Raw genomic sequence first — 27,368 nt, 5'->3', positions numbered from 1 at the left:
TGTAATGCAAAAAGAGTACATGTATAATGGCATAATTTGGTGTGAACATATTTTATAGTTATGAAAAATTGTGCTGTAAATGGGTAATAATGAATGTAATGCATTCCACTATTGTCATGTATGCAAAAAATTTTAAAAAAGAAAAAGAAAAGTGTTTATAAATAGTGGCTTAATTGGTGAATACTCACTTGACACAAATGAAGAAATCAGGATCTGAAGGGGCAATTAAATGTCCATGTACAAGTCAATTCCTACTGTTGTCCTTGTTTTTCCTGGAGGTTCATCAGACTTTTATTTATTTATTTATTTATCTTTTAACTAACAAATACAAATTAAAGAAACTAGAAATTTTGTTTCTTTCTAGAGCATTCACAGTTCATTTTCTTCTTGCTGAACGGTGTGACATTAAGGTGAATAGTATTTTAGTCTGACAAACTTAGTATTTAGATTAAATCAGAGATAGATGTTGTTTGTTTTTATAAAACTAGTTTATTGAGATATTTCAATGGTTAGCAGTCAGCAAATTCAAGTATAAGCCATAACTATTACAATAAAAAGGCCACTTGCTGGTAGAGGAGTAAGTAGATGTGCCTATAAAACATATAACAGGTGCAACAGTTTTCCAGTATTATCTCTTGAAAGTATAATTATCAGAACAACCTTTTTAAAGGCATTTGATGTAACTCCCCAAATACATATCTGGCAATTTATTGCTTTCAGTAGGCAGATGATAATGTGGACCACTTCAGATATAACATGCATGCTTTTCCACTCAGCTACCGGGGATCCACAAGATATCTCAAAATTCTGTTCTATTCTAATAGACATAGTCATTCAAGAGACATCCTGAGGCTGCTGTTTAGGGCTATAAGACACAACAACTTTCTTTTCTTTAACAATACTTTCAATACTCCAAGGCTGAATTTCATAAAAAGTGAGACATCTTGTTAGAACTGGGTTTCCTATGTACAACACATCTGGACAATGAATAACCTGTTATTTCCTTGTATTGTCCTAATTAAATAGCAATGATAAAAGATTTGCCAAGATGCTACAAAAACCCTTTAGCCGCAACAGCATACTCATCAAGGAGGGATAACCCTGGGAAAGATAAGCTGTCTTCAGTTTATCATTAGGATTCTTATTCTCAACATCTACTTCCAGAGCTACCATTTTGGGCATCTGATTTCCAATCTTATTCCTCTTGTTTTTTCATTTCACTTCTTCACCACGATATGTGGTGAGAGCACAAGGGTGGGCAGGCTCCAGCATCAGCTTACCTGGGTTCCAGTGCTAGCTCTACCACTTCCGTGATTAAGCTAGCCATTTACAACTTTGTGCCTCAGACTCATCTGCCATGGGCTGATGCTACCTCATGTAGTTGCTGCTTTTTCAATCACTTGGTAGATCCCAGTCTTATCCAATCATTCAGTCATGCATTTAATAAACACCATGTGCTAATCTCTGTTCAAGACACTTGAGATACATTAATGAACAAAACCAAAGGTCCCTGCCTTTGTGGGGTATTTTTGGGTAGATGAAAAACAGGGAGGTCGTTGGAATGTTGGCAAATATGAGATTTAATGTATTTGTTAAAATAAAAATCATCTTTCCAGGAAAATTAATGTCCATTTTCTGTTAATCATTCACTTGTTATAAAATGATTAGAAACTCAGTCACCTTAGTTTCTTGTTTCCCCTATAGCCAAACCATTAAATACTGTGTTTTTCTTTTGTAATGTCTCTGGGATCTACCATAATATGAGCAGTCAGGCCTGGGTTACTGTTGTGGCTTCCTAGCTAGTCTGTTTTTACTCTTTCCTTGCTCCAAGTCATCCTTCCACTTCTGGGAATATGCACCAAAGAACTGAAAGCAAGGAGCTGAACAGATATTTGAACGCTTATTTTCACACAGCATCATTCACAATATCTTACAGGTTAAAAATAACCTAAATGTCCACTGAAGGATGAATAAGCAAAACATGGCATATCCATACAATGGGTATATTATTCAGCTTTAAAAGAAAATTCTGATAGAACATGGAGGAATCTTGAAAACAAAATATGTTGTGTAAAATACAACACAACAAAGGGCAGATATACTGATGTGATTTATAGAAGGAGATTAGAATAGTAAAATGTTGAGAGACAGAAAGCAGAAAAATGTTTGCCAGAGGCTATATAGGTAGAAAGGAATGGGAATTACTGCATTATAAAGTTTTAGAGATGTTGAGTTGCAAAACAACTTGAACATTCTTAACATAACTAAACTGCACAACTTAAAATTAAGATGGTAAATTTTGTTATCTTTTAGTAGAATAAAGTGATTGAGACTGAGAAACTGAATTTTTAATTTTAATTAAATATTTAAAAACTGGTATTTGACTCAATTACTGTAAAACATGCATATTTGGAACATGTCTATACATTTCACAATGATAATGATCCACTTTGTAAAAATGTTATTATTTGAGTATAGAAAAATATCATTTCTCACTTATTTGAATTGCCAACTATCTCCTCTCACTACCAGGGGAAGAGTATTCCATTTATACTTCAAGCCTAATTTAAGCTGTAAATTACATAACCTGTCTTTAAGTAGCCTTCAATCACACATGATAAGCATCTTAACATCTATAAAATGACCACCTAAAGAAATACAATTGAATTCATAAAAAGATGTATTAAATCAAAAGTACATGCCAATACTACCAATATGGTTTTATTTTTGTCATTGTCAACATGTACAGCATTGGAATTGTATCATTTTATTTTATTTCTTAAATATTACTGAAGTATGCATTAAAAAGATACTAATACATTTAAAGCCAGCAGCAGTGACACACACCTAATCCCAACTATCTGGGAGGCTGAGGCAAGAAGATCACAAGTTCAAGGTCAGCCTGAACAATATCACCAGACCCAGTCTCAAATAAATATATATAAATAAAAAGGGTTGGGGATATGATTTAGTGGAATGCATCAGGGTTCAATCCCCAGTATCACCAAAAAACATTTAAGAAATATGACACATAAGAAGGCCTCTGTAAACATAATCCTTTCTCAATATTTTTTCCTATTTTGCTTCATACGTAAATAACTGAATCTATATTATCAACTCTTATGGCCTAGAACTGCATACACATTTTGGAGTTGAGAATAAATGTTCTCTTTGATTTATAAATAACATGCAGTATTTGTAGTGTTTAGTTTCATTCAAATGCTTATCACAAATTCTTATTGTCTCCCAACTTGTTCTGCTAATAGACCTTTTCAGTTTACTGGTAAAGATGCCATGAATTAAAAGTCATAATGGTCAAATAAATATATATATATATAAAAAAAAAGCAGAGAAAGTGGCTACCTAAATATCACTAAATCTTATAAAAACCACTTCAGCTTGTATGAACAATAAAAAACGTTAGTGAAGAATGAATACCATTCATTTAAAAGGTATCTAACAAAAATCTAAAATTTAGTCAACAATGAAATTAAATCCATATTAGCCTTGCAAAAAAATTCCACTGAGATTCTGTTACAGAAACAGAACCAATAACATCCTAAATTTTCTAAAATTTATTTTTGAATTATCATTTTGATGAGTTAAAACTTTAAGGGTAAATAATGACACACAAAATGATTTTAGAAAGGCAAACTTATAATTCCTGATACACATTTCATTAGTTTTTGTTTAATGACTAGAAATCCTTATTTCTTCAGAAAATATTACATATTCATTGAAACACACCACTTATCTAGTGATTTATTATATATCTACATCATATTTATTAGATAAGAATTCCAATTACTTTTATGTAATAAAAGTAAAAAGGAATTTTGCATGTTGGCTATGTTTCACTTTATACATTATTTTTAGGCCTTTATAGGATATAAAACTTAGAAAAACATTCAACTAATATTCTTATTTGATGTAAATGACTCAAACTACAAACAATACTAAGCTAAGCACTGTTATTACTTTTAAAATCTAAGTTTCTAGAAGTTTTATTTTTCAGTAAATACAAAATGATCTAATTCACACTATTAACTGCCCAAAACCTGTTTAAAAAACTAAATATTCTTTGTTAAAGAGAAGATTACAAGAAATGTTTTCTATGTTCTCATTTTAAAAAACAAGATTCTGGTATACATGGGGAATTTAAATACAAATTCTTACATGGTGGCTAAAATCTTGTCAACTTTCAGCCTGATACAACATAAATCAACAGTTATTATGCATAAACAATTCAAAATTAAAGTTTATAATGGAAATGTCAACAAGTCATAACTACGACACATCAATACTGATGGGTTCCACTATACTTCCACCAGGCACAGCAGATGTGCACATCTGATAGACAGACTGCTTAGAAAATTAAAGCTATCAGAGCTATAAATAAGGAATACATAAATATAAACATAGCAATGCTAAAACATTAGGGCCATTAAAAAAAAAAGATGCGATGCAAACATATTTGATAGTTCTCTCTCTGTAAGCCACTTTCCACTGATTTATAAAGCTATGGTTTTATAATTCTTTTTAAAAGGAAAATTTTTCTACACTGCTGCATGCAGTAATTTCACTGCACATTCTTGACTAAAATGCAATCTTCAAATCCTCTTGAGGAATTTGACATATCTCATCAGAATCTCTCCAGAAAGTCAGCTTGTCATATTTTCAGCAGCCTAGAACAAGAAAATAACATTCATTATTTAAAAACCATGGAAAAGAGACACCATGGAGATAAATAAATTTGTTAATACTACACTACACCTTATTTAGCAAACAACTATTTTCTCATGCAACCAAACCACTTTTATCAGAATACAGTGGTTTTCATTGTTTTTGTTCTAAATCAGAACTACTTTTAAAATTTACTGCTAGGTTAAGAGTAGAAAACAGTTATATTATCTTCAATAGAAGTTAATAAGAGTATGTGTAAAAATGTTCTGCTACTTGAAAAATTAACCTATGACATACCTTAATCTTCATTAATCTTTTTTCTATGTTTTATTGTAATGCAAAAAGGAAATTAAGAATGAAAAAAAAAAAAACTTTTAATGCTACAAGAACAAAAAGGAATAATGAACATTTGGCTAATCTTGTCTTACCTATTCCCCTCCAAAACTATACTTTCCCACTTGTCTCTAAGGAAACTCCTATGTACTCTATCATTCATCAATAAATGGTTTGGCATGTATAAAAACAACAACAACAAAAAAACATGTACTATTAACAGATCTAAAAAAGTAATTTATTTATTTATTCCTACCAGGGGTGATTAACCACTTAGTCACACCCCCAGCTCTTTTTATATTTTATTTCAAGACAGGGTCTCACTAAGTTGCTGAGGCTGGCTTTGAACTTGAGATCCTCCTGCTTTAGCCTCCCAAGCCACTGGGGATTACAGGCATGTGCCACCATGCCTAGCTAAAAAAGTAATTTCTTAATGCCAATATGAAAATGACAAATTTGATCTTTGAAACATGTGAGGCTTTTAATATATTTTATTTCTACTTCCTAATTAAAACTTGCTTTTAGTGTAGATTAAGTTCAGAATTCTTTCATGAAAAGAATTATAAATTCTTTTAATTATAAAATACTTATGAATGGTAAATAATGCAATCTGAAATAAGGCTGAAACCTTTTCTTTACAACCAGCAGAACAGACTTTTTTTTCTATAGTTTAGGCAGCTCCCAAACCCTCACTTACAATAGAATTTCCCTCCTCTGTATTACTACTCAAGAGAATTAGAACCTAGTTTAAAATAATTCCACATTTTAAAATAATTTCTATTCTTATAGTTTCCTATAATAGCTTTAGCTACATACCTTTATCTGTTATCTGTTATCTCCCTAGCTGCATTCTCAGTATCACCTATATTCAGTATTATCTATTAATAAAGACTTGAAATTATATATACAATTTTTGCTTTAATTCAAATATAATTTGTCTTGTTCCTTTTTCGTATTAATTATAGAAATTCCCCTCCAATATACAGACATCAAAACAAGTATTTTTACTGTAGGAAAGTAATACTGTAGCATTTTTCTTATATAAATGCAGAGCTTTCTATCTGAAAAAATAACAATAGCACCCAAGAGATCCATATAGTTACCAGATCGCCACTAAACACTCCCAAAATTTACCAAGGATCAGTCCTGGGAAAAGTCAAAATTCAATAGTCCTCTATTCCAAACATCCCTTTTCTGTGTAAGGGTTTATTCCTTCCCTACCTCGGGGGCATGAGAATTATTTAATCTTTAATTTCTCTCCACTCCAAATTCTACAGCTCCAATATCCTCATATGGGAGACCTTCCTACCAGTGAAAAGACAACACAGATGTACACAAAGGTATTAGTAATAGTACACGGCATCAAGAGAAAGGGCAAAGCAGCCAGGTGTGATAGCCCTCGCCTATAAACTGTTGAGGCAAGAGGATCCAAAGTTCCAGATCAGCCTCAGCAACTTAGCAAGACCATGCTTCAAAATAAAAAATAAAAAGAGCTTTGGGGATGTAGCTCAGTGGTACAATGGCCCTGGGTTCAACCCTCAGTATCACAGAGAGAGAGAGATGGAAAGGAGGGGAAAGAGAGAGAAGGGGAGACAGGAGGAAAGGAAGGGTGGGGGGAGAGGGGGAAGAGAAGAAAAGGGGGAGAAAGAGAGACAGACAGAGACAGAGTGTCTACAGGTGTGTCAATAATGGTATAATTCAAAGAACACCACACTAAAACAAAAGACGATGCCAAGTGGGTTTTGTCCAGAATTTCTCAAATAGTATTGCTGACACATAAATACTACTACTGGGAAGATAATATAAAAATTCAGTACCAATAAGGAATCATTTATAAAATATACTTAATTAGCAATCCTATTTTGCTGTTTTGCCTTATTTTACACATATAATAGCCTATCTATTATTGCTAAAGAATTTATCTAACTGGAGACAGGAGCTAGCTACCTAGATGCTATCAATACACAAATCTCTGAAAGGTAAAAAAAAAAAAATTCATAAAAATTGTTAACATTTTCTACGTAGTTAAGAGTTCCTTGCAACATTTCAAGATGTCCCTGATTTACATTTTATGCATTTTAAAACAGAGACGGTAAGTACCATGCAATTCAATTCTAGATAAAAATAGTACAATGGAACAGGAACAGTTTTTCTTTACCCTAATTTTAAAGCGAAAAGAAGAAAAAAAAATTAGCAGCAATGATACAAAAACAAAACAAAACAAAACAAACCAATCTGACACTTATGTCTGTCAAGAAGTCAGGTGGGGCTCAAGGCAGCTCTAAACCAAACAGCAACCTAGTCCACCCCAATATAGCAGTTAAGAAACAGAGTCTAATCCTGGGAGAAGCAAATGAACAAGCTATTCTTCTTTTATAATTCAGTGAAATTAAGTATACTTTATTTTTAAAAACACATTATACTTTCTGGAATGATATCAGCAAATATCATTGCTAGTTATTTCTTAGATAACCTTTTTGTTTCATTCTTTGAAGTTTTCCAATTTAAGGAATTTTAAATTATGACCATGTATGATTTTTATGTTTACATAAATTAAAGAAAAAAAAATTTAAATTAGCATTTCTTCCTAGCTAGAAATGTTTCAGCATCTTATCCTTTCTAGTTTAATGAGATGCTGGTTTATTCGCTTTACATCACAGGAGAATGCATTATAGAGGATTTGTGTGTGAGGCAGATTAATCTTCTATTCAAATGGCCAACAGTTTCTGATTTTGTAAATCTTACTTCTGGATTCTGCCACCCACATCTCACTATGGTCCATATGAGAACGCTTAGAATTGAAAAGCTATGTCAAATAGGTTATTTCTGAACCTCCTATCTTAATACCATGGGTTGTATGTTACCTAAGAAATTGCTACACCAAACACTTATGTGTGTCACCTGTCTTAGTTGGTTTATTTGCCTTGGGTTCCCTTGTAGCTCCAAACTGTGGTATAATATAAAAATTACTTCTTATTCTGATTATTCTCTTTCAAACTGGAACATAATTCAAGAAAAATTCATCTTCTAGTTCTGGAAGATGTTTATCAAACAAATAATATTTCAGAAACATTTTGATGAAAGACTATTAATAGTTTTAATTTTTATCTACAGAATTATTAAAGAATACTGAATGATGAAATGTTCCCACATCACAGCCTAATGACTATTTGGCTTCCAAGAACCATTTCACCTTTCCCTAAATAGCTGGCTCACATACTCTTTAGATACTATTGTAGGGAGAAACTCGGTAGTCAAGAAAATAGCTCTGAGGTCAGCCTAACTTAAAATTCTAGCTCAACCACTTAATTATAAGTACTTAGGTTAAATCAATCATTTTTGCTTCAGTTTCCTTAGCAGCACATATTACTATGTGACTATAGAGGAAATAATGCCAAGATAGCATTGGATCTACCACAAGGAAAGTACTTGTATAAAAATACTAGCTATTCTTATGACATTATCCAGTTATTTTTCTTTGTTATGAAAGTTATAAATATGAGTTAAAAAAGACAACCTAGAAAGATGGGCAAGTGACTTGGAAAGATATCTACAAAAAAACCCAAAAAACAAAAAAACATGTAAAATTGCATTCAACCTCCTTGGTACTCAGAAATGCAAATCAAACAGAATGAAAAACTCATATATACCCCAGAATGACTAAAATTTTAAAGACTCAGAATAAACAATGAAAAGACATGAAGCAAAAAGAAAGTCATGCAGCTGGTGGAAATATATTTTTGAAATGTTTGGCACTATAACTATTTATTCAAGTAGAGGAAAAACATAATCTAAGACTCAGCAATTTTACTTCTAGACAAACACCTAACAGAAATGTATATATACATGCATTAAGAGACATGGACTCTGTGTACACAAGAATGGGATCTTAATTAGAAAAAGTTATACTCCATGTATGTATAATGTGTCAAAATATACTCTACTGTCATGTATACCTAAAAAGAAAAAAAAAAAGGAAACGTGGACTACAAATGCTCAAAGCAGCTTTGAGTGGGAAGAGCCCCACACTGGAAACACTTAATATATTATATTGTTAATATAATATCTATTAACAATAGAAAGAATAAACTGGTATATTTGTCAAATAAACATTTCAGGGAAAAAGGATGTGTTATAGCTATAGGCAACATAGATGAACCTCACAGACATAATGTTAAATGAAAGAACCCAGTAAAAAGATTTTGGTAAGATTTCATTTATTGTGGAGCTCAAAAATTTTACAAAAATAAACTAGTGTTTAGATATCCAAGTTTAGTAAATAAACTGTTTAAAGAATAAATGTCAGGATAGCAGTTACTGGCAGAAGGGAGTAGAGGGAAAGGTTAGCAATTAGGGAGAGGATAAAAGGTAATTTCTAGGGTGCAGGCAGTGACAATGTGGACATTTTAAGATAAATCTTGTATAAATGCAATTTCGTTACATTTCTGTTAGATTTAATAATCAAAAGTTATTAAAAAGCAAATACCCAAAACTTTGGAACTCTTTGGAAAATAATTTAATTTGAAAGATGGGTTAGTTACATGTTTCAAATTCCATTCTCTCACAGGTAAAAGAGAAATCACTTTGTTGTTGGACAAGTTTTAATGGAATAACTTTGTTTCACTATTTGTAGTTAGTGCCATATAAACATGGAAATAAACTGACCACAGATTTTAAAGCAGAGACTGTGTGCAAGCAAGAGAGGGAACACGATACTAAATACCTTTAATTGCTAAGATTGGAAACATGTTGAATCTGGGAAAAATAAAGCTTTGTGGGTTCAGGTTGGCAATGGCAGTGTCCCTCAGTCTCTGAGCCACTCACCCCCTTTTCTTGAAGGATAACGCATGCTCACAGTTGAGTCCATGCCCCTCTTTCCTTGAAGAATAATACATGTTCACAGCTAAGTAGCTCTCTAGGTCAATTTCCAGCCTACAGAATTCCAGTAATCAGAAAGCATTTCTTCACTTCATTTTTTCCCTTTCAGTCTAAACCAACTATGTCTGTGCCAAGGTGGCTGACTGGGTCTGTATCACACGTAATCTTTTCACAAACAGGTTTGCTAGCCACAAAATTGGCCCTGTCTGCAGAGCATGCTATCCAGATAGGCTAAGAATTTTCCAAATCAAGTGCTGGGTTCTTTAGCAGTTCCTTCTTCAATTTCTCATTCCTCTCACATTACATCATAAGCAACAAAATCAGGCTGCATCTTTCACACTTCTGCTTGGAAATTTCCTCAGCTAAATATCCAAGTTCATCACTTACATAGTCAATTCTCCTTCTAATATAGAACATAATTCAGTCAAGTTCTGTCACTTTTATAACAAAGGTCACCTGTCCCTTAGTGTCCAATAAATGTTCCTCTGTGTGACTGGGGCTGCACCAGAGTGCTTTTAATGTTCATACTTTCAGCAACATTCTCTTCCTAATAATTGACATGTTTTATGGAATGAATCTTCCTCTATAACTCTCCTCTCTTCTGAGCATTCACTAGAAGCACCTTCAGTGTTTACAGTTCTATAAAGTTTCTTCAAGGCAATCTAAGCTTTTTCTATTAAGCACCTTAAACTTTTGTCTCTCTCCATTTCCCAATTCCAAAGCCACTTAAACATTCTGAAGTATTTGTTCCAGTGTTTGTTTTGTCCTACTTCCCGGTCTTAAAATCTGTATTAGGCTTCTAGGGCTGCAAAATAATATACCACAAACTGGGTGGCCTTAAGAACATAGGAATATGTATAGTTTTTACAATTTTGGAGGTTCAGAAGTCCAAAATCAAGATGTCAGTTGGGCTACACTCTCTCCAAAGGATCTAGGGGAGGATCCTTCCTTGCCTCTTTCCAGTTTCTAATAGCTGCTGATAACCTGCGTCTTTTCTTGACTTATATATAGATGCATCACTCTACAATACCAGCCACCATCAACACATGTCCTTCTCCCTACTTACTGTGTCTTCACCATTCTATTGTCTGTGTCCAAATTTCCCTTATTTAGTAATGATATCATCCACTGGAGTTAGGGGCTACCCTAATCATGACCTCATCTTACAGACATCTACAAAGACATTATTTCTAAATAAGGTCATATTCATGGGTACCAGAGGATAGGACTTGAGCATATCTTTTTGGAGGCAGATTTAACTCACCACATAGAAAAACTCTATATAGAGACTTTTGAGGAAATAATAACAATAATTTAGTGATCTGAACATATGCTATAAAGTCCCTGGTCTTTAGAATTCCTCCTATTGTTGTTAGAAGTTAATCTAACCTTGCCTAACTAGGATTTTTTTACATAACTTCATAATTAATCATTTTCCAAACAAAAGCATCTTTATTTAGAATGAACAAACACATGAATCTCTAACCTTTAGTGCTTCAGTAGCCTTGCGGAGTTCCTTAATAACAGATGATAAAGCTTCTGGGTTAATTCCTTGTTCACAAAGCCGTACACAAATAGACAGTGTTTCCATATCTAAGCCAGTATTCAAAATTCTTGAAATCTCAAGCAGAACTACAAAAACACATAAAGAAAACTTAAAAAAAAAAAACTTAAAGCATTTAAAAATATGTACATAGTACTTTTAATTCATATATTCTTATATAATATCAAAGAATTTGCAAACAGGATTTGGAAATCCATTCTTAATACTGATTAAAGATGCTTTCCTATTTTTAAATACTCTTTTATAATAGGATTTAATTAGTCACACAACATTTATTCCATGGGAACACTATAAATATTCAATTCATTCCATTTTAAGAGTTAGTGTGATGGCGCATGACTGTAATCCCAGCGGCTTGGGAGGGTGAAGCAGCAGGATTGCAAGTTCAAAGCCAGCCCCAACAACAGTGAGGCACTAAGAAACTCAATGAGATCCTTTCTCTAGATAAAATACAAAACAGGGCCGGGCATGTGGCTCAATGGTCAAGTGCCTGAGTTCAATTCCCCATACCAAGAAAAAAAGAGTTAGGCGACTCTCCTATCTCCCCCAACAAAATAATATCTGTACACACTAACTTTATTACAATAAGAACTGCTCAGTCAGTAATGTATATATTTAAGGATTTAAGAGAGCTTGGAAAGTTTTATAACAATTGGACAGAGTAATCATATCTGTTGACACTTAACAATAAAAATAAAAGCTTGGAATTTTTTTTTTCTAGCTTTGTTCTTCCAGTACTGCAGTTTACAAAAGCATCTCTCTTTCATTCGAGAAGTACTACCACAGAGAACCCAGGTTACCAAAATGATTTTCCAGGAATTCCTTCTATTACATGATGTATACATAATAATGATTCCATTGAACTATTTAATGTTGTTTCCCAGTGTGTTTAGAATGGAAGTCAACTATTAACATAATCTATTGTTTATCATTTCCCTTTGCATCATGCTTAGAAAGTTATTCCCCATGAAACAATTGTATTCACCAGTATTTTCTTCCATTCCATAAACATTTAAATATTTAATTCCCTGGAGTTTGGGTAGAAGATAGGACCTAACTTTGCTTCCAGAAATAAGCCAACTGCCACAATACCATTTATTAAATGATCTTTCATTTTATCACTCAACTGAGATGCCACCTTTATCACACAGTAAATATCCTACATATCTGATACATGTTTGGCTTATCCCAGAGACACAATTTTGATTACTAATTTGATATTGCATGTAGTAGGTTAAAGATTCCTGTCACCTTTCAGGTGCTTAAAATAAGCCCTCTTATTCTCTAGAATTTTTCATCCATTTCAAAAACAAATTCCATTTAAATAGTTATCTGAATTCCATGAAAACTACTAATTATAAGAACAAATTAACAATATTTGTTCACCTACTAATTTAAGTCTAAGTACTGAAAATGTTTCGAGTATTCATAATGTTCATGGTAATGGATCCTTCCCACTTTTTCATATCAGACATTCATTTTCATCTCTAGAAGCCAGAGTCTTAAAAATACTGTTAGCTGAGTGAGGTGGTACACATCTATAATCCCAATTACTCAAAGGCTGAGGTAAGACCACAAGTGCAAGCCTATCCTGGGAAATTCAGTGAAAACCTGTCTGAAAATGAAATTTTAAGTCGGGTATAGTGGTAAATGCCTGTGATCCAAGTGACTCAGGAGGCTGAAGCAGGAAGATCACAAGTTCAAGACCAGTTTTACAAACTTAGCAAGACCCTGTTTCAAACTGAAAAGGACTAGTGATGGAGCTCAGTGGTAGATCACTCATGGGTTCAATCTCCAGTACCAACAACAATTTTTAACAAGGACTAGGGAAGTAGCTCAGTGGTAAAGCCCACTTGCCTAGCATGCATGAGGTCCTGAGTTCAGTCCCCACTAATTCAAAACATCTGCATATCTGTATGTCTTCCATGTCTCTATTACACTTTTTGAACAAGGACAGTTCTAATACTTTTGTATTTTAACATCTGTGTCATTTCTATCTGTGTTAACTGATTTTTTTTCCCCAATGAGCCATACTACTTTGCTTATGTGGCAATCTTCAATTAGATATCACAAGTTGAGAATTTTCTTGGGTGCTAGGTATTTTTTGATTTCCATATATATCCTTGAATTTTGTAATGAAAGTTATCCAGAAACAATCTGATCCTTTCAGGCCGTACTTTTCAGATCTGTTAGGCAGAACCAGAGCCCTATTTAGTGTAGAGCCAATTATTCCCCACTACTGGGACAAGACTTTCCCAAGAACTCTACCCGGTGTTTCACAAACGGTTTTCATTCTGACTGACAGAATGGCACTATGCCTACACCCTGTGTGAGCATGGTATACTGTTCTCTCAAACCTTTTGGATAGTTCTTTCCCTAACTTTCTGTGTGCCCCCACCCCACCCCACCAAGTACTACTCAATGCTCTGTTGAATATAAAAGGGTATTCTTCTCCAGATCTCAGAATTCTCTTTGGGTTCTTCCTTTTCAGGTACTCTGTTCTGCAGCATGGGAAATCCAGGTAAACCCCAGTAGATGCCTGTGTTCAGCTTGCAATCAGGGAGATAAGCTGTGTACCAGGCTGCAGAGAGGCCTGGAAAACTCTCTGAAGGTAATCTGCAATGGACAGCTTACTTCATTTGTGTGCTGTCCTTCAGGGACTACTGTCCTTTGATGCCTAAGGTCCAGTGTCTTGAAAACCTTTGTCCTGTATGTTTTACCTGTGTTTTGTTCAAGGAAAGTAAATTGTTACTCTGTGGTGAAAACTGATGGCCGTTCCTATTTTCATTTCTTCAGCTTTGATTGTCCTATTTACTAATACTTTAACCATTTATTATCTTATTGCTGGTGTTCTTGTCTTTATTTAAGGCTATATTCTTAATGTGTTTTTGAGACTGAGCCATAATCTGCTTCCCTAAGAGTGGTTAGAAATGTAATTTCTAGAGACAGACTACTTGGGTTCTAGGTAGACAGACTACCTAGCTTTATTACTAGATAAGTAATTTATTACTAGGAAAGTGTATTTATTTTACCACTGCATTAAATGCAGGTAATAAGACTTTATAGAATTAGGGTTAGGATTAACGGATACACTTTAGGATGCAGCTAGGCATATGGTAGTGCTCAAAAAAGGGCTAGCTATTACTAGCACACTATCATTTTAATTTTCCATTTTAGTTGTTTTCCACCTCTTAGGTTCTATCATTCTTGACTGTAAAAATTCATTTTTTTATAGGGAATTTCTCTTGTACATCCTGGGTTGCTGATATGTTCTCAGATAGTCTCACCCTGTGTCAGCCCTCTGGATTAGGCCTTGTAGAAGAATCTTGGCTCTAGACCCAGAAAACAAATGGGTGGTGCTTCTCAGTCACTGGCCATGGCAGATGGTACATTTCTGATTCCAGGTTTGCTCAGGCAAGCCCGCATGCTTTCTCAGGTTCTATTCCGAATACCCTGCTGTGGTTCCCATCTGCTCCTTTCTTTTGGGAAAACCTCTCTAATCAATGGAGACTTCCTTTTCTTGTTTTTGAATATGGCTATACTGATAATTATATTACCTTATTATTTTCTATCATTTTCATACACTTGATGTAGAAAATTTCCGCAAGTGTTCAACTGACATACTGAATCTTCACTTTCTGTAAGTTTTATTTTTGACTGTTCTCACAAATGGATTCTACTTCCATTTTTGTTTTTTTGTTTATTTTATGAACCTTGTTTATTCCCTCTGGATATATGGGGATATTACAATTTTTATTTTATAGCCAGTTACTGTAACAAAGTCTACTGAAGTTTCTAACAAATTTTCAATTCTTATATTTTCTAGTCAGATCACTTCACCTACAAATAAGTTTCATCTTCTTTTTAATCATCATTTTTCATGCTATTTGTCAAATTCTTAAAATTAGTATATTTTTACAAAACAATGAAAGCAAGTGTTTCCAATTTTATTTGAAATGCATGTAACAATAGCATTAAGGATGGAGTTGGTTTTTTATAGTTATCTGTAATTAACCATATTAAAAATGTAACATTTTCTTGTTAGGATTTTTTTGTATTAAGCAAGCCTGCATTTTATCTAGGGGTACACGCTGCCCCATTTCTCATTGTTGTTTGCTATAAACACACTTGAGAAGTACCCAAGGAAAAGAGTACTGTATTTATGGCCTTGCATTCTTGGTTTACAGATCAAGAATGTGCAGATATGCTTAGGGCCCCCAGTAAACTGTATTTTCCAAAAATGACACTGTACTGACTTTCAAGGCAAGGTTTAAAAAGGCAATTTAGCTTCCTCCTGGCTCTTTGAGTCACTTTCCCTTGAAACCATCCACCAAGTATGAGGGAACCTCATGTTTAGACCACAGCCCCTGCTGAGGGTCAGCATGATATTCAGCATCACTTAGAAGGTAAATTAACGAGGAGGTTTTGGGATGACTGTTGACTTAGCTTCTGTCTAAATGAAATCCATGAGACCCTCAATCATAACTATCATGATTAATCTGGTCAACACCTAAAACTGTGAGAGAGAAATCTGTTTTATGGGGTGGTGTGTTTTGCAGCAACAGATAACTAGAACAGATACTCAGATCCTACTCCAACTGTATCATCACCATCATCATCATAATTAACTGTTCCTGACAAATTTTCCTCTTTCCCGTTTGTTTTCTTTATGGTAGACTCCCTACATATAAATGCTATACTTATTTTTGACTTTATAACTTTGTGACTCCCTACCTATAAATGCTATACTTATTTTTGACTTTATAACTTTGTTGATGTTTTCCTCTTCTGCCTTTACTCATTCTTTCATATAATTCTATATTGTCTTTTGAATTCATCTCAGTTTTAATTATTTCTTTCTTTAAGCTTTGGTCTGTTTTTAAATTGACATTGATCTTTACTTTGTATTGACACAAGCTGTTTGTAAACATTAATTATTTCCTTAAGGAAATAGCCTACTGTGTAATTAGTACCACATGCACATCACCCTATTATGCTACTGCTTGAAAGATAATTGTGCAGACAGAGATTCTAATCCTCACAGACATTATGGTCTAGGAGAGATAGGTATTAAAATAACTGACTGCTAGAGTTTGAATGTGTTTCCCAAAATTCATAGGTAAGGCACTTGATCCCCAATGCAACAGCATTGAGAGGTAGGACATTTAAGAGGTGACTAAACCATGAGGGCTCTGTCCTCAGGAATGGATTAATGTCATCACTCCAGGAGTGGTTTAGTTATCCCTTGGGAGAGGGTTCCTGTTAAAGGATGAATCACCCCCAACCCCTTGTACAGTGTACTCTTGTTCTTTCACCTTCCACATGAGATGATGCAGCAAGAAGGCCCTTGACAGTTGCAAGCCCCTCAACTTTGGACTTTCCAGCCTCTGAAACTGCAAGAAATAAATCTCTGCTGTTTACAAATTACCCAGTCTCAGATATTCTGGTATAGTATCTCAAGACAGACTAAGATTCCAGTTCTAAGTAAAATAATAGAAAACAACATAATCCTGTAATGAATTACAAGAGCATCTTGCCAAGTTTGGAAGGACAGTGTTTCAGAAAGACTGGTCTAAAGAAGTAATAATCTTAAGATTCCAGAAATGAACAGAAATCAACCAGAGGCAGGCAGAAGAATAAAAACTGATAGCAGGGCTGATGTTGTAGCTCAGTGGTAAAGTGCTCACCTAGCACTCATGAGGCACTGGATTCAATCCTCAGCACCACATAAAAATAAAATAAAGATATTGTGTCCACCTAAAACTAATAATAATAATAATAATAAATTTGAAAATGATATCAAAGAACACAGCTTATAAATTCACATACCTGAATAGCTAGTGTGAAGTCAAATGTTATTAACAGACTAAATGGGTGTAAAATAGGAGATAAGGGAGATATGCAAATCCACTAAGAACCTATTAAAGATTTTAGAACTTTAGGAAGGTATTGGAAGATATAATATGTGCAGAAAAATTATAAGGACTACCTGCTTCCTCCCAAGTTTGAAGTATCCTTAACAAAATCCTTTCATTTCATGATTAAAATGAAAATTTTTACTGCTGGGTTCTGCAACCCTTGCCAATCACTGACATCTATTAAAGGTTTAAATCACTGTAAACTGATTAATGTATGAAAAGGAGGAAGAAGGTGAAGAGAAATGTACTAGGTCTTGAGGGAAGATACAGTAGCTGCTATTGAGGGAAACAGCAATCAAAAAAACTCTGGTCTTTTCTTTTATATGTTCTTTCACTCTTTATTATCTTCATTTTACATTAATTCTCTTAGGAAAGACCTTGATGATGCAAACTATTAGTTCTCATTTGTGCATCCACATTTCCACCAGACATAAAATAGCAGTTCTTCATTCATATGGGATCCTACAGCTATATAAATAAGGACCCTAAACATAGGTAATGTGAGAAAATTGGCTAGAAGCAAGGCCTCATACTTCTTGCCCTATTCCAAAAATACACTAGCTCCCAAGGAAAGATACAATGTGGTAATGTTATATACATACCAATCCCTTATGTACATAAAGTCACTTCCAAAATAAAACTAATAATCTGTGAGGCACAAGAAGGATGAAAAAATAAGCTGATAGGATGTTAAGAATGAGAGTCTCATTAAAACAGCAAAGGAGTGGTTAGGCAAAAAAAAAAAAAAAAAAATTAGATGCAAATGCTCTATTAGTATAAACAATTATTTGAAAAGGAAAGCAGCAGTCACTGAAGAAAAATCCAGAAGCTTTTATCAGAAGCTCCCATTTGGAGGGGCTATATAAGAACTTCAGTGAAGGAGACAGGGCAGAATGGCTGACAAACCTAGTGAGAATTCTACAGAATTATATTCTAACAGAGTAGGAGACTGTTATGGGTAGCTCCTGGAAAATGTCAAGACGAACTATAATTCGCAATATTTAACATTCCTCAAAACACATTTAGAAGGTTTGGAGTAAAAACAGATAAAGCTAATTGCCTTTGATATGCCTTTACCTAGTTGTCTTATTTAATATTCACAATCATCCTTGGGAGGTAGGGTTTTATTTTACTGGGTGAAAACAAAGTAGCCTAACCAAGTTCACTCCAGAAATACTAGTGGTAGAGAAGGTTAACTCGAAGACACCTTTTTCGTCTATACATGTGTGCAGGCTCTATGCCCACATGCCTCAGGCGGGGCGCGATAACGGGAAACGATAGCCACAGCACCCGGCACCGGCGTCATCTGCTCCAAAATTAACTGGAGAAATTACCATGAAGGGGCGCCTTGTTCATTCGCCGGATACTTAAACAGCGCCTACTGAAGTGCCACGGGCATGAAACAGAGCAGTGACTGCACACCCCCTACTCCTATCCTGGGGGTTTCCAGTTCCGCCGGCTTCCAGAGCGCTCCGACTGCGCGATGTAAAGGTGCCGGGCGCGGGCGGGCGCGGGAGGACAGAAGCGGGTCGCGCGAGACGTGGGACGCAAAGGCGCGGTCCTCGAGGTCTCAGGAGCGCAACCGGCAGACGCGAGGGCCAGAACGCCGTGCGCGCGACAAACTACACCGGAGCCGAGAGACAACTCTCAAGGGATGGGCCATCAGCTATGCGGTGCTAGCGGGTCCCTTCGTGGACCTTCAAAGATGCCGTTTTGGGCTGGAAGAAGACCGCACGCCCTCTTCGTGCTCCCCAATCCTGGGGGCCTTGGCTGCGGGAAGTGGAAGCAAGGAAGAGGGAGCGCAACGGGCACTCACCATCCATGGTCTCCCTCACCGCATTCAGATTCGCCGCCGCGGTCGCCGACGACCCGGCGCCGCTGCCACTCGCCATGGCGGAGGCTGAGGGAGGCGGGAGAAGGGCCTGACCCGGAACTGGAGCGCCTTCCTTTCTCCTGGGCAATCACAGCGCGCGTCGGGGCACACGCTGGAAAGGCTCCGCCCCTCGTGCTCGTCGCCAACGTGAGGTTGCGTTGATTTGAATTTGGAGCCTCGTTACTTAGCGCGGAATGAAGAGCGAGGAGTTGCCTTTCGAATTTACTCCGGCGCCTCGGTACGATTGGCTGGTTCGCGGACAGCGGTGCTACGCCATTGGCCAGTGGGCCCCCAGCCCCGTGCCCTGGTTGGCCTAAGACAGCGCGGAAGCGGGGAGTTAAAGAGTCTGACTGTCGTGGGAGCTGGCTGGGCCCCCTGGGAGCCCCCTGGAGTGGATATTTGGGGCTTCCTTTTTGTACACACCTTTAGGTACGTTCTTGTGACTCCCAGCCTTTCCTCCTGTCTCGAATTGGAGAGCTCAGTTTCCCAGCTCCAGACCTGGCCCTCCACCCACCCCGTGGAGGAATGGGAGCAGTGGGGGAGTACGTGTCGAAGAGAGGGGCGCTCTGAGTAATCTAGGACTAGGGTGACACTCCACTGCTCTTCACCCAAGGAAGCCAGCGTTATTTCAGTCTTTAAGAACTAGATTCTTCTTTTTCTCTGGTGCTCGCACCCTATGACTGGAAGTAATGCAGTCGCGCTTACTCTCTCGAGGTGGGGGGTGGGGGGTGGTGGTAAAAGGAGATGTTTGGGGAATGGCAACCAGAGGCAGTTAATTCCCTGGATCCTATCAGTCATACTTCTCTTTTCACAGGCTAATGTGCAAGAAGGGCACCCATGCGCCAGCTTCCTCATTTCTTATTTGCTTGCTACTAGGAATTGTTTAATAATAACTGCAGTTTGATAGGGGATTGCATGAGGTAATTAATAAAAAACTACCGATGGAAGCCCGTTAGTCGAAAAGTATTTGTGCCTATTGTAATATTTAGTTGCCTCAAAGTCGATTCTGGACTCGTATTTGCCTTACTGTACAACAAAATGATAGCACTGATATTTTACTTGTAACAAGATTATGTCAAGGATCACTCGAGAAAGTGTGATGTTTCTTGTACAAACTATGAGTGTTAGGTTTGAAGCTAATTCTTTTTGTGAAATGTGTGTGCGCTGACCACATTTTAATTGTCAGAATTAACATGTATGATACTTTGTGATTTTAATACGTATACTTCTGGTTTCTTTGTAGTTTGTTTTCTGTGCTATGGGAGATGTCAAAGAATTAAAAATGCAAATAACACCCGAAACTCCAGGAAGGATCCCTGTTTTAAATCCTTTTGAAAGTCCTGGTGATTACTCTAATCTCCATGAACAAACTCTTGCCAGTCCTTCTGTTTTTAAATCCACAAAATTACCAGTAAGTTATTCTTAACTAGAATTTACAATTATATTTAAATGTAAATATCTTCTACAAAGTAAGGAGAAAGTACATTATGGAACATATATAGCTGCAGTGTGCTTTTTAAATTGTAGTGTTCACTATAATCTAGTGGTTAGGCTAATAATAAGTTAGGTAGACAAATTTGCAGTTAGCACTTGCTTTTTAAAAATTAATTTTTAAAATTAATGTGGTATATATACACAATGAAGTTTTATTCAGCCATAAAGAAGCATGGGATTATGTCATTTGCAGGGAAATGGATAAAACTTCAGAACATTTTGTTAAGTGAAATTAGCCAAACTCACAAAGTCAAGGGTCCTAGGTTTTCTCTCATATGTAGAAACTAAAAAGGAAAAGAAAGGTGGTAAGTTTCTTATAAAAATTGAAGGGAGATCATTATAGTAGAGGAAAGGGACCAGGGGGAAAGAAAGGGGAAATACTAGGGAATGATATTGGCCAAATTATACTGTATTTTATTGTGTGCATGTACAGATATAGAACAATGAATCCCACCATTATATATTCACCAATAAAAATAGGGAATAAAGAAAAAAATTAAATTTACTTAAATTTGTTTTGTTTTGTTTTGTTTTGGTATCTGGGCTTGAACCCAGGGGTACTTAACCACTGAGCCACATCCCTAGCCCTTTTAATTTTTTATTTTGAGATAGGGGCCTGGCTACTTGCTTAGGCCTTCACTAAGTTGCTGAGGCTGGCTTTGAATTTGTGATTCTTCTGCTTCAGCCTCCCAAGTCACTGGGATTATAGGCATGTGCCACCGTGCCTGGTTTAAATTAATTTTTAATTGATACCTAAAAATTGTACACAAGTGAAATTTGGGTACATGCATATGTTGTGTAATGTTTCAATCAGAATAAACATCCATCTCAAACGTTATGTCTATGGCAAAAACATAAAATCTTAGCTTTTTGAAATAAAGTACATAATTGTTGTCTATAGTCACACTATTGGGCAATAGCACATCAGAATTTCTTACTCCTATCTAACTAGCATTTGTTTTTTTTTTCAATAATTCAAGAAATAACTTTAGCATTCTGTCATTGTATGCGTAACTAGATACTGTGGCTGATGATATATCTACTAATATTGTATTAGAGAATACAATATTAGTTTTTTAATTTTCTAATTAAAATTTTCTAATTACCTATCTAAATTGTTAAAGAAACAAGATTTGAGTGCTGCTTTGTATCAGATCCATTGCTTAGCATAGGTGTTACACAGTGTATAAGTTAGAATCATTAGGTATAAACCCCTGGTGAGCTCCTCCTCCTCCAATACAGCAAACAGCAAACTTTCTGTAAAGGGTTGGACAGGAAATATTTAGGCTTTGCAGATCATCTGGTCATTGTCAAACTACTCACCTCTGCCTTGAATCAAAAAAGCAGCCATGGGCAATGTGTGAAATAAATGAATGCTAGCTGTGTTCTAATAAAGCTTTATTTGTAGACTGAAATTTGAATTTCATTTAATTTTTATGTTGTGATGTTTAATATTGTTTTGAGTTTAACCATTTAAAAATGTTCTTAGCTTCTATGCTGTGATAAAAAGAAACCAACTCCTATGCTAATTGAATAGATTCAACTGAATGAGCAGTTTCAAAGCAGTGTGATATGTGCCATGATTAGCAGTTAGCATGAAGGAGATGTGAAAGGGAAAATGCTACTTAGATTAGAGAAGACTTCATTCCTTTAGTTTGTTTTTATGGTTATTTGCTACACTGGAAAAGTTTTTTTGAAGTCTGTTATCCTAGTTAGTTACCTAGAAAAACTGCAAACCAAGTGATTGTTTCTATTGTACTTTCATATCAGCTTGGGCAGTGAACAGGTGTGTACTTGAGGAAAGTCAGGCCATGTTACAGTTCAGATGGAATCATCTCATTAATTTGACCTTGTGATTTTTAATTGAATCATGTTAAAACTTAGTCATCTTTTGATCTTAATTAAAGTAAGTAATGGAATGACTAATTTAATTCTCAAAGCTAGAATGTATAGTATCTTGAGTTTTTAGACCTGAGTTCATCTAGAATTATTAGTTCCAAAATTAGGATTTGGATAAGCTTTTGAATCAGTTGGATAGTTGAATACAGAGAAGCACTAGTTGCAACTAATATAATTCGAAGGATCAACTATTTTGTGAGCTTTTGTAGCTGCTCCTGTTTCAGTTCATTCTTAGTGAAAATAAAGATCTTTGATAACTCTGAGAGATTTTAATATTTATATGGGCATGGTGTACCACTGTTGAGTATTAATTGTGGAGTTGCTATATCTTTGCTACACAATTGTGATTCTTCTAGTTTTATGTAATTTTTTAAATCACTCCATGGAAAATTTTGATATTTTAAGAGATATTGCCAAGCCAGTTGATTTAATATGAGTTGATTATCATTTGCCATTTAGTGGTAAAGTCAAAATTTCTTTTTAAATTTTTTTATAGTTGTAGGTAGATAACATGCCTTTATTTTGTTTGTTTTTAATTTTTTGTGGTGCTAAGGATCAAACCCAGTGACTCTCACATGCTAGACAAGTGCTCTGCCACTGAGCTATAGCCCTAGCCCTAAAGTCAAAATTTTAAATAGAAGCTCTTTATAGCATTCACATTAATTTTGAAGGTGACATTGGTTAGCATTTTGATAAACTATTTTAGTTTTCTATTACTCATGAGCTCACTTTCTTCTGTTAAGACTCCAGGGAAATTTAGGTGGTCTATTGATCAACTAGCTGTAATAAATCCTGTAGAAATAGATGCAGAAGAGATTGATCGCCAAGCTTCATACTTAAGTCATTCTCGGTAAGTTTTCCGTTTTTGTACTTAAGTGTAATAGCATAATGTTAAGTGAAGAGAGAGAGGAAATTTTAGAGGCTGAGTATTTGTGTATGTAAAGATATCCAGGAAGAAAACATACTGATGGGGATTTTTTTCCTATCTAAAAATGAGTGAGTTTGAAGAACTGTATCTCAAAGGATTCCCTGGATAGGAATTTTTTTAGAGATAAACTTCTGGCTCTGCTACTTAGGGGACTTGATAGAGAGGAGGGAATTTTTCAAATTTGTAATTTTCTCCATGATTTTTACTTCTGACTTGTTTTTTAATGCTGTGATAAAGCAAAATTCTGTTTAGTTGTGATATATGTTTGGTGAAGCCTAAAACCTCCTTAACAGGTTAAGACACTTTGAATGGAAGAGTATGCATTAGCAACAGAGAGCTTTCTGACTTAATCGTTCACTGTGGGGATCTGAATTACATTTCCTTGGCTTCTTCGTAATACTGGAGCAGTCTTAACTTCTTTGTGGATGTGTTGTAAAGGTTTCAAGGCTTCAGACTTGTGCTTCTTTAGGGAAACAGCTAGTTTTTATTACAAATAGGTATTTAGAGTGTGAAGACCTCTTGTTTTATAGTTTGTTTGGTTTTTTGTATTTGAAAAACCAGATACATGGTATGACCACCTTTTAATTTTCTTTTATACGATAGATGTGTTGTTCATCCAAAACAATGGGATTCTTTTCCTTTTGACTCTAGGATTCATTCACACCAAGAGTCACACATGTTGAGATATTCTTACAAATACTTGTTTGGCTTTTCTACCTAATGCTTTCTGCTTGGTAAATTGATAACTAACTGTTCATTCAAAATTAATTAATGCCCATTTTTTATAGGAAGACTATATATAGAAGGGAGATAAATTTTTTTTATTTATTTATTTTTGCATTACAATTCTTAACACACCATTATACAATAATTTATCATATCTCTGATTATATATAAGGTATGTTGACACCAAATTCACATCTTCATACATGTATTTTGTATAATGATGAGGGTGTCCTTAGAAGGGACATAAATTTAAAAAGGATTTTAAGTTAAATTTAATACTTTTGAAAGAGAAGGTGAAAAGAATATCTAAAAGCAAATAAATCACAATTAATAATTTGTCTCACATGAACTATATATTTTATTATTCACCTCATCTCTTTAATATAATGAATCATGACAACTTTACATCTTTCAATCAAGAGTGATTGATTTATTGAACACTCTTAGGCTCTCTAAGAAATACTGAAAAAATATATTAAGATATTATAGAATATTATTCCTGCCCCTGAACACTAACAATACAATTTAACCAAGGTTGCAGAACATCATTTCTACTATTATTTATAAATTATGTATTGGTTGGGTATGTTTATAAAAAGAATCTTGTTATATTTCAGTTTTGTGATATAGGTAGGGGGAAATATCATAATATTAATTTATTAATGTAATTCAATGAATACTTATGACTTTTACCAAGGATAGTGAAAATAGTCTTAACACAGCAAGCTGATTCATTATTAGAAGCAAGCAATGACTTCTGCTACCTTTTCTTAACTAACCAAAATATCTTTTTCAGTTCTTCCCTTCCTTTTCATCCCATAGCACATACAGAAAATGATAATTATAAGGCTTACTGGTACAATCAAATAAGTCTTGTCCAGATAGAAGGTGACCAGTCCTGAAGGTCTCCTCTCTTTTCCCTATTGCAAGGATCAACATTCAGAGTACACATGCTACCTTCATACATCATACCAGTATTCATTGTTTGCTGGTTAGGATACTTTGCCCTATATGACTTCTTAGGGCCTGCCATCACCTGGCACTACAATATTTTACTACTTTTAGCAATCAGCTGAATATTTTAAGTTCTTGAAATCCCTCTGATGAAACAGCAAAAAGTTTCTGAATGAGGTAAAGCTAGATTAGGGCTTCCTGGATGCTAAGAATATTATGCACTGTCATTTTGACCTGTTGTGACCATGATCAGATGAAGAAAACTGAGTCATTATCCTCAAAATGGCTGTTGTTCAAACTGGGATATGTAGATTTTCACCGTAATTTATATTCTCAGAATTCTCTTACTTGAAAAATCCATTTGATTTAAATTTCTGCAATGTGTATATTCTTGTACAGCTTTGTTAAACTGATAACTAATACATACATAAATAGTTTCTTAGAGAAAATAATTTGAAATTGTTGTAAAAAAAATGCTGTACCAATTTATGGATGGAATGCAAGCATTCTTTCCTGGAACATAATAAAGAAGTGGTCCCATGAGGCTAACTGCCTATTGCTTGGCAAGTATATGCCTTATGCTTGAGACCCAACATTTTATATTAAGTCATGTAGCTGAGAAGTTTGTGTTGCTATAATTCCATATTGTGTCAAAGTTAAACAAAATAATTGATTTGAACAAAATTTTACATTGTTGCTGTCTTATTTCAAAATTAATATTTTTGCCTGTTTATTTAGAATTCTTAGGATGATAGTTTCTTCTATTTCAGAGTAAAAGTTTATCTTAAAATAACTAAATATAAAAATATGATAAACTGCCTATAAAAGGAATTTGAACAATTTTTAGATTTCTGTCAAATGAAATGCTTATTGATTTGTGTTGATTAAAAGGCAGACTTTCTTCAAATTACTTTGTTGTTGATAGTGATTTAAATGTATTAATGTAAATCTTTTCAAAGAAACTATAATTCCGTTCAAACTTTGAATGAAAAAGAGGAAGGTAAGCCTAATGGCTAAATGCTGGATGTCAGAATACTTCCATTAACTAAATGCTATAAGATATCAATTTTTCTTTTAAAATGAGCCTAACATTTATTTGCCCATTTTCAATGGAGGGAAATTATTTCTTTGAAAGGTTATTATTTTAAATGTTCACTAAGCTTAAGTAATGGCCTGGTTATTTTTCTTCCTTATCTCTGTATAGAATAGATAAAGATGTGGAAGACAAAAGACAAAAAGCCATTGAAGAGGTAATTTACAATTGCTACTGATTAAGCCAGTTAAGGATGAGTTCTGCATGTGTGTCTTCAAATCCTTCACTGTCCCCTCTTGCTCCCTGCCAAACCTCCCATTCCCTGACCTCAACTGTGTTGAGCATCCTTCTATGCTCTTATAAGACCAGCGATTTTCAGCTATCTCCGTAACTCTTAAGACTCAAATACAATTGCAGTGACAGCCTACTGCTTCTCTCCCTATTTTTTTTTTTTTAGGCAAATATTGTGCTTTATCATCTTTTCATTCTCAGAACCTAGCACAATTTGTCTTTCTTGTGCCTTCAGAATATTGATTAGCACAAAGTTCTGTTTCAAGTTGGAATTTATTTAAAGGAAGTTGAGTGTATTTAGTCCTTCAAAATCTAGATTGGATTAGGTAGTTTTATCCTTTTTGGTGGAGTGTGGGTACTAGGGATTGAACTCAAGGGCACTCAACCACTGACCCACATCCCCAGCCCTATTTATTTATTTATTTAGAGACAAAGTCTCAATGAGTTGCTTAGTACCTCCCTTTTGCTGAGGCTGGCTTTGAACTCACAATCATCTTGGCTCATCCTCCCAAACCATTGAGATTACAGGAGTGCGCCACTGTGCCCATCTATGTTTTATCTTTTGTTGTTGTTAATATTAATACTTTTAAGACATAGAATATATTCCATGAAATAAAGTGACTGCTAAATATAAATGAAAGGGTTTTTGTTTGTTTGTTTGTTTAGTAAAAATGATGAACTAAGTTTTTCATCTTTTGCTTTTTTGTTTGCTGAATTACTTCTCTTAAGGTGTAAGTAAGGGTTATCTATCTAGTTCTTTCCTCAGAAAGTCTTTGTATTGTGGCAGTATTTCT

General features: G+C 34.9%; 2 protein-coding genes across 4 annotated transcripts in view; one reads left to right on the top strand and one right to left on the bottom strand.

Moving 5' to 3' along the window:
• Nucleotides 1-466: 466 nt before the first annotated feature.
• Nucleotides 467-19,338, bottom strand: Mzt1 (mitotic spindle organizing protein 1). Its single transcript, XM_027938071.2, has 3 exons — nt 19,193-19,338; nt 11,381-11,526; nt 467-4,685 (listed from the first exon to the last, which is right to left on the bottom strand). Exons 1-3 carry the CDS (start codon nt 19,266-19,268, stop codon nt 4,662-4,664), a joined length of 246 nt encoding a protein of 81 aa, XP_027793872.1. The 5' UTR covers nt 19,269-19,338; the 3' UTR covers nt 467-4,661.
• Nucleotides 19,339-19,593: 255 nt separating this feature from the next.
• Nucleotides 19,594-27,368, top strand: part of Bora (BORA aurora kinase A activator) — a 34,816-nt gene continuing 27,041 nt past the window's right edge. For 2 of the 3 annotated variants that reach the window (XM_027938055.2, XM_027938054.2), the window contains exons 1-4: nt 19,594-19,678; nt 20,493-20,660; nt 23,386-23,492; nt 26,455-26,500. In XM_027938055.2, the coding sequence (XP_027793856.1) occupies nt 20,508-20,660; nt 23,386-23,492; nt 26,455-26,500 (306 nt within the window). In that variant the 5' untranslated portion in view covers nt 19,594-19,678; nt 20,493-20,507. Of the gene's footprint in view, nt 19,679-20,492; nt 20,661-23,385; nt 23,493-26,454; nt 26,501-27,368 lie in introns of those variants that run through there. The other variant, XM_071611457.1, reaches the window with a different exon arrangement.

Source organism: Marmota flaviventris, chromosome 4 (assembly GCF_047511675.1).
Source record: "Marmota flaviventris isolate mMarFla1 chromosome 4, mMarFla1.hap1, whole genome shotgun sequence".
NCBI classification, from domain to species: Eukaryota; Metazoa; Chordata; class Mammalia; order Rodentia; family Sciuridae; genus Marmota; species Marmota flaviventris.
Note: the sequence above shows the minus strand (reverse complement) of the source record. Positions and strands in the feature narration are given on the sequence as shown.

Bases quoted from the DNA above. Each gene is read 5' to 3' on its own strand.
- Mzt1 (XM_027938071.2), bottom strand. From the start codon at position 19,268: ATGGCGAGTGGCAGCGGCGCCGGGTCGTCGGCGACCGCGGCGGCGAAT. The intron at 11,527-19,192 runs GTGAGTGCCCGT...GTGTTTTTGTAG, and splicing joins GGTGAGGGAGACCATGGATG to TTCTGCTTGAGATTTCAAGA. The intron at 4,686-11,380 runs GTTAGAGATTCA...TTCTTGTTCTAG, and splicing joins AGGCTACTGAAGCACTAAAG to GCTGCTGAAAATATGACAAG.